This window comes from Micromys minutus (genome assembly GCF_963924665.1).
Source record: "Micromys minutus genome assembly, chromosome: 10".
NCBI classification, from domain to species: domain Eukaryota; kingdom Metazoa; phylum Chordata; class Mammalia; order Rodentia; family Muridae; genus Micromys; species Micromys minutus.
In genome coordinates this window covers 26,242,534-26,254,939 of record NC_137979.1, presented here as the reverse complement: position 1 = coordinate 26,254,939, position 12,406 = coordinate 26,242,534, and the positions used below count along the sequence as shown (strand labels likewise).

Genomic DNA, 12,406 nt, shown 5'->3' with positions numbered 1-12,406 from the left:
TTCTGTTTAGGTGTTTTCTCTTTGTTAAACTTGTCTTTTCAAAGGCTTTAGGGAAGGGGTGTAGCTAGGATTGTCCTGGCTCACCTGTGAGGGGACTGACCAGAGCCCATCCTGAAAGCTCTAGTACATCTCTACTGACCGTGTTTCCAGGAAGGAGACTCAAAATGCCAGAGAGAAAAGATTGTAAACTCCGAGAGGCTGGAGAGATAGTAAGAGCAAAGCTTTACAGTGCCAACCCTGTGCTCCACACCACACCTGTAGGACCCCAATCTCAGGAGCCCAGCAAGGGCTGTCATCACCATTTTCTAGCCAGCAAAAGAAGCCACAGGGGCTAGCAATCAGGAAGCGGCAACCAGAGAGCTAGATTAAATCCTTTGTCTCAGCTTCTTGCTCCCAGCACACTGCCCGGCACCTAGCTACAACCCAACAAATATCAGCAGGAGAGTAAGGCAGGTAGAGGGGCAGCCCACAGCCTCCACGCCCTCCCATTTCCCAGGGAATTTGTCCAAAGTCTGGCGCTGGAGTTATACGAAGGCAGTGGTCTCAAATACATGGCCCTACTTTGGATGCCCTAGAGGGGGCGCTCTCCTCCTCTTGCATAGAGGTGGATACATGAAGCAGCCCTGAAAGCAGATGAGGGGGGCACAACCATTGGTTGAGAGGAAGGAACAGGAAAGAGGGCACTTCAGCAGGTGTCAGAGAAAAACCCCAGGGAGAGGGCAGCACCAGGTCCCCTTTATGAGCTCCTGGGGTGGTGGTGGGGGGAGGTTTTTCCTACAGTTCTGTATCAATCTCCCAACAGCTTGCGAACAGAAAACTGGGCAAACATCTAGTGGGGATGACACAGTGAGTCCCAAGAGGCCATTTGGTGAGAGAGCTATAATGAGACCCCATGTACCTAGAGGATCCCAGAGTCCACTAATGCCACATTATAAAATAATTACACTGTTCTTCCCAAGGCCTTCTTACCTAAGGACTCATGGTTTGCTAGGCGTTTTTATAAAAGCAACACAAACACACACACACACACTCATCTACACATACACACATATTCACCACCACCACCACTACCATCACACCACACACACCAAATTAGACTTCATGAAATCTGGATCTGGCCCAGTTGCCAACATCTGGAAATTCCTTTGCCAAATGGAAAGAGGCCAACACCCTGCCGTTCCCTGGATGGCACTTGTGAGCTCTGTTCCCTTGACGGAGACACGAGAACTGGGTTAGACTAAGGGTTGTCAGGGGACCCTAAATCCAAGGAAATCCATGCGTTTCAGCGGTGAGGTAAGAGTGTGTGGGCAGTAGCTTCCCATCCATGACACTGGCTTACAAGGAATGTCCTAACCCTTTCGGATGGGGAATCCTTTTGAGAGCCTGAAGGCTGTTGTTCCTACAGTGTGCCTGCACGCAGAACAGAGTTCTGGGCTTCTATACTTCTTTGGTTGATTGATTTGAATCCGAGTCTCACTGTGTAACCCTGGCTAACATGGAACTTGCTATGGAGACAAGGCTGTCTTTAAACTCACAAAAATCTGCCTGCCACTGTCTCCCAACTTCTGGGATTAAAGCCACCATACTTGTCTTTAGTTTTTGTTGGTTTTGTTTTGTTTTTAATGAGAGGGTCTCTTGTAGCTGGGACTAGCTGTAAAGTTGGCATGCAGCCAAGGGTGACCGTAACCCCCTGATCCTTGTGCCTTTACTTCTAAAGTGCTGGTGGTCAACCATGTGCCACCACACCCAGTAATGGTGTAGCCCAGGCTGGTCCCTTATTCCTGCTTTTCAATTGGTTTTAGGGAACCATGGACTGCTGAGATTGACAGGAGATAGGCCATTTTGTAGGAGTCATAGAATCAAGGCCGAGGATCCCAGGTCAAGGCCTTGTGAGTGACAGCCAAGAGAGGCAACACCCCAGCTCCTAAGTCCGTTCACTTTCCTAACCCTGTACTAGGTTTTTCATTAGGAGTCACCATACTTCCTTCCAACTCAAGAATCCTGATGTTTCCTGTAGCTTTTATCCCTCAGGCCCATGGGGAAATCAGAAGGGGACTCACTCATGCTGACCACACCCACTGTGGGCTGTGTGTGTGTGTGTGTGTGTGAGAGAGAGAGAGAGAGAGAGAGAGAGAGAGAGAGAGAGAGAGACTTGCTTATCTATTCTCCCAGAGGCCTCTGGGCCAAGTTACTCTTTTCTCTTTTACAGATCAAAACCCTTTGTCCTTTGGTGAAGGTTCAGGGTAAGTGGTGGGACCTGGCTTTGAACCCAAGTCCGTTGGACTAAGCAAGTAAGAGTTTTTATTATCGGAGTTTGTGCAGCTGTAGCGTCGGAGTCGGGTGGAGCTAGTCAGGATGATCACGGACGTGCAGCTCGCCATCTACGACAACATGCTGGGCGTTTTGCTTTTCTTGCTTGTGGTCCTCTATCACTATGTGGCAGTAAACAACCCCAAGAAGCAGGAATGAAAGTGGCTCTTTCTCCGCCCCAGGGTTCCAGGACATAGTCTGAGGCAAGATGAAGGGTGTGAGGGGCCTTCACACTTTACTTCATCTCTCCTACCCATCACAGCATACAAAGCAACTACACCTGGATTTTTCCAAACAACTTTTATTTCCTCAAAGTCTTCCTTAACCCTATGGAACAAGAAGCTGCCACTGAATAGGGCCCAGTATAGGGGCTGCTTTCTTTTCTACTCCCTTCCCCCAATACTATATATATATAAAGACTTTTTATCATCAGAGACTCATTCACTTGTATGTCTACTCCACAGTCACAGTCACTGCCCCTCCTTCTCATACCCACTGCCAACTCCATCTTAAAAAAATAACTTAGCTCTCTGCCTCCACCTTTGTACCTGTTGGCCAGAAGCCACATGCCTCCCACTCTGTCCCAAGGGCCTGCTAACCACCTGGCTGATGGGAAATGAAGACCCTTGTCCCATCCATCTAAATCAAATCCCACGGATCGCAGCCCCTTCTGGGACCACTGCTCCATCGGTGAACAATTAATGGTTATGGTTGATTACGTGACACTTATGCACGGAGCAACATAAGCCTGGTGTGTGTTCCCAGCTTAAAAGCCCAGATTAATCGCCCTGGGCTGGCTCTGTCACACACAGGGATATATTTTCTTCTTGGAATTTACAAGTAGTTCCATCTGAGAAATAAACAACCAGAGATAAAAATTACATTGTCACAGCGCAGGTGTGATAGATGTAGGAAGCAGGACATCTTGGTCGCTGAGGAGGCTCTCCGCCAACAGAATGCACCAGATGAGACGGGGAGGAGCCCCAGGTAAGGGGACTGAGATGCTGATGGGATCCTGGCTGCACAGGGAGCCAGGAATCTCTGAAATTTACATTTCATGGTAACTGTAAATCACAGCAATCCCAGGCCAGCCTCCTGCAGCCAAGGCGAGGGAAGACATGATTGGCAGACCTCCTCCTCCAGGGGTCCAACCTCTCAGACCGAAGGAACTCCAGGCCTGACAGGACCATGAGAAATCCCCAGGTGAGGAACAAGCAGGTGGTCCCTCAACAGAACCTCGACAACTCTGCTCAAGAGACACCAGCCACCCCTGTGTTCTCTGTACCACTACTGGCTAACAGGAACCAGGTTTACCTATGGGAAAAAAAGCCATCGAGACGGCCACAGAGAGACCATGTGTGGTATTAATAATCAACATTTATTGAGTGCTTGCTAAGCGCTCATGGCTATGTGAAGTACTCAGTGGGATTATGTATTAACCCTCATGGCAACCTTATAAAGTAACACCAGGGGATACAGAGATGCTCAGTGAGTACCAGTACGACAGCTGAATTTGCAAACATGAGGACCAGAATTTGAATCCCTGGCACCCACAACATAATTTTGTGTGCCTGTAATCTCATGGGTGTATTGTAAAAACTCACAGGCCAGCCAGCCTTTAGGAAACACAGTGAAATACACACACACACACACACACACACACACACACACACACACACAGCACTATTACCCACTTTTGATTATTTTGTTTTATATTTCCTTATTGGAGAGGCAGGTTCTAGAGGGCAGAGGGCAGAGGGCAGAGGACAACTTTCAGGAGTTGGTTCTCTCCAACCATATATATTCCCAGGGATGGAACTCAAGTCCTCAGGTTTGATGGCGAGCTCTCTTACCCACTGAGCCATCTCTCTAGCCCCTGTCTTTCTTAGGACAGGGTGTCATGTAGCCCAGGCTGGCCTCAAACTTGGAATGTAACTGAGGATGACCTTGAATTCCTGGTCCTCGAAATCTGGGATTACAGGCTTATGCCATCACACCCAGCCATGACCTTACAGATGAAGAACTGGAAGTCGAAAGAGGATAAATGTGATGGAGGTCCCTGGACAGATTTGGAAAGTGGTGTGCCCCAAAAGATATGTCCACATCCAAATCCCTGGATCCTGTGACTGTGACATTATTTAGAAAAAAGGCCCGTGCAGATGTAATTAAGTTAGGGATCTTGAGAAGAGATGATCCTGGATTACCCAGACGAGTCCTAAATTTAATGGCAAATGTCCCTGTTAATGACAGAAAAGAAGCATGTGAAGGCTGAGATGGAAGAGACAGCCACCAGAGCTGGAAAAGGCACGAACAGATTGTCCCCGGCCTCTCCAGAGGGGGCATAGCTCTGAAGACATCTTGATTTCACATGTCTGGCCTCCAGAGCTGTGAAAAAATAAATCTCTGTGGTTTTAAACCACCGAGTTGGTGGTAATTTACGGCAGCCGTAGGAAACTACTAGAACCCCACAGCTGACAAATAGCAGTGCTAGGCTCTGGCAGGCTGACCCCATACTCAGGCTCTGCCTGCCGTATACAGAAGCCTAGGCTCCATCCTGCTGCCTCTGTGACCTCGAAGAAGCCATTTAACCCCAGCTTTCTCAGTCATGCGAAGCCAGTGGTGTCTCAAGGGCTGCCACACCAGCTGAAAAGCGTTCTGGGTAACATGGAGTGGAAAAGAAAGGCTTAGAAAACTGCCTGAGAGAGGACCTGTATGGGGCATTGGTCCAGCGTGACTGCTCTGCCTACTGGTCACAGGAACAACCGTGCCTTTAAAAATTATTATTAAAATCTTATACCTGCTTTTCCTGTATGCACCTGTGGGTATGTGAACACGCATGCACTTGCACATGGGTCATACTATTTGTATGGAAGTTGGTTCTCTTCCTCTGCCCTATAAGTTTCAAGGATCAAACTCAGGTCATCAGGCTTGGCAGAGCCATCTTGCCAGCCCAGAATGCTGCTGCTTTCTATTCAGTACTGACCCTTTGAACCCACCACTCCATGTTTTGATGGAGCCCCCTTAGAGTGGACTGCTACTACACTCACATGTCCGAGTCTCAGTGGCTGCTGTAAGGTCCAACATGAGCAGAAACTTCACACTTGCACCTTTGACTCAGACTAGTGAGGGGAGGAAAGTTCTTCCTGTGAGATTGAAGAATTAGCGAACTGGACTGTGACAGCTTCCAGAGACCTGCTTGGGTACTGGGCCAGCAGCCTGGGATGTATCTTGGGGTGTGTGTGTGTGTGAGAGAGAGAGAGAGAGAGAGAGAGAGAGAGAGAGAGAGAGAGAGAGGGAGAGAGAGAGAGAGGGAGAGAGAGAGAGAGAGAGAGAGAGAGAGAGAGAGAGAGAGAGAGAGACTGAGATGTATCTTGGTGTGTGTGTGTGTGTGTGTGAGAGAGAGAGAGAGAGAGAGAGAGAGAGAGAGAGAGAGAGAGAGAGAGGAGAGCAAGCTTCACTATGTAGCTCTGACTGTCCTGGAACTCATTATGTAGACTATCTCTGGCTTTGAACTCTCAGATATCCAACTGCTTCTGCCTGTGCTGGGATTAAAGGCAGGCATATGTCACATATGTCATCACTGTCTGGTGGGCTATGTCTTTAAAAAAATGGCAGTGCTCAGGCGACTGAGAAAAGAGGATTCCCAGCACAAGTTGGGGGCCAGCCTAGGCTACCTAGTATGAGGCAACTCTGGAATACACAGCAAGACTCTTTTTGTCCAACCACAAAACAAAAATAACCAGGTCATGGTAACATTGTGTGAGGTATGTGGGTTGGAAGATTGGAGGGGTTTGTATTTATAAAAAAGTCTATCAAACCATGAGTCCATCTGCGTGCATTTCTCTCTTGTGTGTGGGTACCTGTGCGTGTACATATTTGTAAATCTGCATTTAGGGGTTCAAAGTTGACATTGATGTCTTCCTTAATCACTCCCCACTTTGTTGAGGCAAGGTCTCTTTCTGAACCCAAAGCTCATCCACGTTCCTGCCTGCCTGGACACTGCATCGGCCCTGCCTTTACCTGGGTTTGGAGGATCCAGTGCTTTACCCACTGAGCTACCTCCCCAGCCTGAAAGTTCCTTTGTGTTCTAGAGACAGGGTCTATGTAACCTTGGCTGTACTGGGATTTGCTGTGTAGACCAGGCTGACCTCGAACTTGCTGAGATCAGCCTGCCTCTGTCCCATGCATAACAGGCCTCCTGACCCCCAAAGATAGAATCTCTCTTATGTAGCTCAGGCTGACCTAAAAACTGACAGTGATCCTTCTGCCCCATCACCCTGGGTGTTGAGGTAACAGATACACAGCAGCATGCCTAGCCAACTTGCCTGGTCATTTAGGGTCATTTAAAAAACAAATTTTTATGTGTGCACTTTGCCTGTATGTGTGTATGCGCACCATGTATGTGTCTGGTGTCCAAAGGCCTGAAGAGGGCATCAGATCCCCTAGGACTAGAGTTAAGGATGGTTGTGAGCCACCATATAAGTGCTGGGAATGGAATCCAGGTCCTCTGCAACAGCAACAAATGTCCTTAACTACCAAGCCACCTCTCCAACCACATATACTTTTCAAAGCCAGAAAATATGGGTACCAGGAATACAGATGTGAGTTTCCAGATATGCACACGTGTATTCTTCCATGTAGAATTTCCCCCAACATCGCTGACCAGAGGTAATTAAGACCTAATTAAGGCCTCTCCACAATGTGTGATCAGTTCCCTCCAAGAGGCAGCTGGCTTGCTCAACAATAAGGCTTCAGCACTGGGGAGTGTACCTGGCACCCTGCTGGGGTCATTAAATGTTTGCTGACTGAGTGGATGTGGAGTGCTGTCCTCACAGATAACTGGGGTCCTGACCTAGTCTGGAGGGCTCAGGGCCACTTCCCAAAGAAGCATCGTTGGACAAAGAAGAGAATTACCTGGGTGAGAGACAAGGCAAGACTCAAGGCAGCCTTCCAGACAGCATGGCCAGCATGTTGTACATGGGTGGGCAGACTGACCCATGTTGAGAATCAGGAGAAAAGAATGTCATGAAGTGAGTCTGGAGGGAAGACTGGGGCCTGTAGGGCTAAAGAGTCAGTCAAGGGTACTTATTCCCACAGTGACATGTGAATACTTGGCTCCCTGTTGATAGATATGTCTGAGGAACGCATAGGAGGTGTGGCCTTGCTGGAGGAAGCTGTCACTGCCGACTGCCTTGTGTGTGTGTGTGTGTGTGTGTGTGTGTGTGTGTGTGTGGTGTTTGTGTCCTGTCCTGTGCCCCTCACACCTGCTTTGAGGTTTCCAAAGCTAGCCACCATGTTGTTCCCAGCTCACTCTCTGCATCCTGTTTAAACAGGTGCTCTGACCTCTGTTCTAGGTACTGTGCTTACTGTTTCTGAGACAGGGTCTCACCATATAACCTTGCCTAGCCTGAAGCTTCCTATGTAGCCCAGGATGACTTGGAACTTCCAGAGTGTTTAAGTACGGAGGGCTACCACTTCTGCCTGTATAGAAGTCTTTGGGTCTGGTTAATTCTCTCTCTCTCTCTCTCTCTCTCTCTCTCTCTATATATATATATATATATATATATATATATATTTATTTATTTATTTATTTATTTTTATTTTTTTTTTTTTGAGGCAGGGGCCTCTATATAACAGCTCTGGCTGTCCCAAAACTTGTTTCTGACCAGGCTGGCCTTGAACTCACAGAGATCCACTTACCTCTGCCTCCAGAGTGTTAATTTTTTTTCTTTTTCTTTTTCCCTTTGGTTTTTTGAGACAGGGTTTCTCTGTGTAGCCTTGACCATCCCGGGACTTGCTTTGTGAACCAGGCTGGCTTCAAGGCTGGCCTCACACTCAGAGATCCACCTGTCTTTGCCTCCAGAGTGTGCTGGGATTAAAAGCATGTGACACCACACCACTGCACAACTGTTAATCCTATTTTTGTATTTTATGTATGAGTGCTCCGTCTGAATGTATGTCTGCATGTCAGAAGAGAGCATTACAGAGGGTCGTGAGCTGCTATGTGGGTGCTGGGAACTGAACCTGGGATCTCTGGAAGAGCAGCCAGTGCTGTTAACCGCTGAGCCATTCCCTAACCCCTAAGTGAAGGGGAACAATGGATAAAGGCACTTGCTCTCAAGCCTCATGCCTGAATTTCAACCCCAGGATCCAATGGTAGATGGACAAAGTGGACTCCCACAAGTTGTCATCTGACTGCCACATGTGCACGTGAGCACACACACACACACGAGCACACACACACACAATAAACAAATAAATGTAAAAACAAAACAAAACACGTAAGGGGTGGGGGGAGAAAAGGTGGATTCTAGGAACCCAGAGAAGCCACGGGACGATGGTAACACGTCGGAATGCTATGGTCAGATTGTCTTTCCTGATGCCACACTGCAGTGAGGAGACGGGAGACAAGAAACTCAAAAACACCAATTAGGAGTCTCCTGCCATGTTCTGAACAGGAGCTGTGGTGTGGGTTTAAGCAGGCAGTAGCAGGAGACGTGCACAGATGGGGGTGGAATCGGACGCCTATGGTGGACGAAGACGGTGACGGTGGCGGCGAGATGAGTCAGTAAGCACTCCACAGGAGCAACCAGATCCCTCCCCGTCCTAGATTTGGACATTTCTATTAATGTGGTCAAAAATTATAGATGCTTTTTTTGGGGGGGAAAGGCACATCAAACTTTCTGACTCACTGTGCTCCCAGGCAAATGCTTTCTCATCATAATAACTCTTACCGGGACAAGAAGTCTCTTCTGTAAGCAAGGGAGCGGGCAGGAAGAGCCTGGAGCTCAAGCCAAGTGGCTGCCTCGAAGGTTCCAGAAATGAGTTCAGAGACACTGCATATAAGCTAAGGCCAGAGAACCCAGAAAGGTTTTATTTTAAAAAGGACAAGGTGGTCATGGGCCATGCTGCCTGAGTACCTCTTCCTCCAGCCCCCAGTCTAATGAATTCTTGCCTTTCCCCTCATCCCCTTTCTTCTATTCTTTTCCTTCCTTCCTCCCTTCCTCTCTTCCCTTCTTCCTTCCTTCCTTTTTTGAGACAGGGACTCACTATGTAGCCCTAGCTGATCTGGAACTTAGAGATCGGCATGCCTCTGCCTCCTAAATGCTGAAATTAAAGGTATACACCACTATTCCCAGCTTTTTTTTTTTTTTTTAAGATTTATTTTTAGGTATATGTGCTTCATGTGCATACATGTCTGTCCATCAGGGGCACGCCTGGTGCCCTCAGAGGTCAGGTTCTTTAGAACTGGTGCTACAGAGAATGATGAGCCACCATGTGGGTGATGGGAACTGAACCCAGGTCTTCTGAAAGAACAGCAAGTAAGAAATGCGCTGCTTCACACCTTTAATCCCAACACTTGGGAGGTGGAGGCAGGTGGATCTCAAGTTCAAGGCCAGCTTGGCCTACAGAGTGAGTTCCGGGATAGCCAGAATTATGTCGAGAGACTGTCTCAAAGAGATAAAAGTGTTCTTAATCACCGAGCCATCTCTCCAGTGTCCCTCCCAACCTTTAATAATGTGGTTGTATGAATGGCTGCATATGCATTCATCATGTGTGTGCCCGGTGCCCTCAGAGGCTAGAAGATGGCATAAGATCCCCTCAAACGGGTGTTAGAGGTGGTAATGAGCTGCTATGTGAACTCTGGAAACCAAACCTGGGTCCTCTGCAAGAACAACCCCCACTCCTTCCTCAAAGGTGGGGTTCTCTGTAGTCCAGGCTTTCCTGAAACTCAGTATGTAGTCTCAGGCTTTGAGCTCATGACAATGCTCCTGCCTCCGTCTTCCGAATACTGTAGTAGTAGGATTATAGGCACGGGTTAACCCAACAGATTTAGGCTAATGAATTTCTAAGATTCAAAAAAGGAGAAACAAGATCAAAAGGTCAAGGTTATTATTGGCTACATACCAAGTTCAAGGCCATCCTGGGTAACAAGAGATCCTATTATAAAACAAACAAACAGAACAAAAACAACAAGAGCAACAACAACAAAACAAAGCCTACAGATTCAAGAAGTGGCTCACAGGCTAAGAATGCAAACTTCCAGGGGACTAGAGTTTGAGTCTTTGATTCTCAGAACCCACATCACATGACTCATAACTACCCAGGACTCCAGCTCCAAGAGATCCAATGCCTTCTACCCCTGCAGATCCCTGCGCTCTCACACACAAATTCACACATACATCCATAATTAAAAATAGTAAAATTAAATCTTAAAAAAAAATAAATAAAAAGGAATGATAAGGGCTGGAGAGATGGCTCAGTGGTTAAGAGCACTGACTGCTCTTCCAGAGGATCTGAGTTCAATTCCCAGCAACCACATGGTGGCTCACAACCATCTGTAATGGGATCCGATTCCTTCTTCTTGTGTGTCTGGAGACAACCACAGTGAGCCAGTAAGATAGTTCCCACACAAGCCTGACAAACTGAGTTTGATCCTTGCAGCACAGGAGTTGAAAAGAACTGACTACCAAAAGTAGTGCCCTTACTCACATAATATACAACGCACACACACATACACACACACACACACACACACACACACACACAAAAGAGAGAGAGAGACAAAGACAGAGACAATCTGGAAATGTAGCTATTTGGAGAGTCCAGGACTAAAGTGTTGGGAGAGCTAAATACTTAATTTTTGGTTTTGCTAAATACATTTAACAATATGTAAGTCACTACCATATTTAGCGGAGAACTCTATATGTCTAGTTACAAGTTCTCGGGATAAAATTAAACCTCCTAATATTCAGAGTAAAAGAAAGTGGAGGAAGGGAGAGGAAAAGGAAGAGATGGGCAGGGGTGGAGACAGGAGCATCTGAGATTACAGCTCACTCAGTAGGCCAGGCTCAGTCATCCCCCTGCCTGTACCTTCCCAGGGCTGGGGTTTCTGTGTGAGCCTTTCCGTCTGGTCTCAGATACTCTTCTGAGTCACAGAGCTTCCAAAGCTGGGTCTCTCGATCTGTCACACTGTTACTCTGTTGCTTGCTCACGTGGCTCTGAGCCCTGACTCCAGGAGATGAGCTCTGCCCTGAGCCCCCACTCTCCTTTCTTGTGCAGACAGAACTCCCTCCTTGTGACATGCAGCCACAATGGAGCAAGGGGCCAGACTGCAATGAAGAAGAAAGCTCCTCTCTAAGTTCCAAGAGCACCAACCCGTGTGGGCTTTGGATGCCTGACCTTGGCCAATTAGTCCCTTGCTCAGTGTAACCAACCGAGTCACAGATTCAATTGGATCTGCAAACATTTATCGAGCACCCCGGTGCCAGCCGATTTCTGTCTGCTCTGTGAGTGCAATGAAGCTCGTCTCTGCAGATTGGAGTTACTTGTATTTCAAGGCAAAAAAGGTAGGTTTTAAGTACCTGTAAGGGGCAGTAATGGATGTGAAACCTTAGGGAGGGGAGGGCATGGGCGGAGGCAGAGGGCAAGGGGCTGGGAAATGGCCTATGAGTCAGGATAGCACAACCTATCTGGACACAGACACGGGAAAGTGGACCGAGAAGCCAGATAAAGCCTGAGGACTTTTCTTCCCCTTAAGTCCCCACCACTTTCTTTTTAATCGGAAAAAAAAAAAAATGCATTCATGTAGGAAAAAAAATTAACACAAAAGGATACCCAGTGAAAAGTAACTCTCCTTTTCCTCTCTCAGACCTCCAGTCCCCAGGATCTTTCTTCAGAGGCGTCCTACTGTTCACTGTTCCTTTTGTGTCTTTCCAGAAAACGTCTATCACGTACAAGCAAATCTTTCTCTTTTAAAATCCAAATGTTATCACAGTGTATTAGCGCTGCTTTTGGATTCGGCAATACATCCTGGCACTCAGCCCACAGCAGCGCAGACTCACCCATCCCTTGGATTGCAGAATTCCAGTGTTCAGGGCGATACACTTTTTACCAACCAGTCCTCCCGCTGATGGGCGTTCAGTCTGTTTCCAGTTCCTGACATAATGAGGGGTGGTATTCCTCATGTCTTCTTATTCAATTTCTGCTCCCAGCCTGGCAAGAGTGTGTCCAGGGGACAAGCCCCCTGGGTGAGGACCTGCTGTATAGAGTCCAGCTGTGAACACAGCCGTGAAGTTCTCTTGGAGATGTCTCC

The 12,406-nt window shown here is 47.7% G+C and overlaps 3 protein-coding genes across 3 annotated transcripts in view; 1 reads left to right on the top strand and 2 right to left on the bottom strand.

The window, feature by feature from the left end:
• Positions 1-12,406, bottom strand: part of SMYD4 (SET and MYND domain containing 4) — a 192,892-nt gene that overhangs the window by 155,395 nt on the left and 25,091 nt on the right. The window lies entirely within an intron of this gene.
• Positions 1-12,406, bottom strand: part of RTN4RL1 (reticulon 4 receptor like 1) — a 70,119-nt gene that overhangs the window by 32,630 nt on the left and 25,083 nt on the right. The gene's annotated exons all lie outside the window — the stretch shown is intronic.
• On the top strand, positions 2,356-2,469 carry LOC308426413 (dolichyl-diphosphooligosaccharide--protein glycosyltransferase subunit 4-like; the record flags this gene model as incomplete). Its single annotated transcript, XM_080924151.1, has 1 exon — positions 2,356-2,469. The coding sequence occupies one exon, from the start codon at positions 2,356-2,358 to the stop codon at positions 2,467-2,469; it is 114 nt and encodes a 37-aa protein (XP_080780277.1).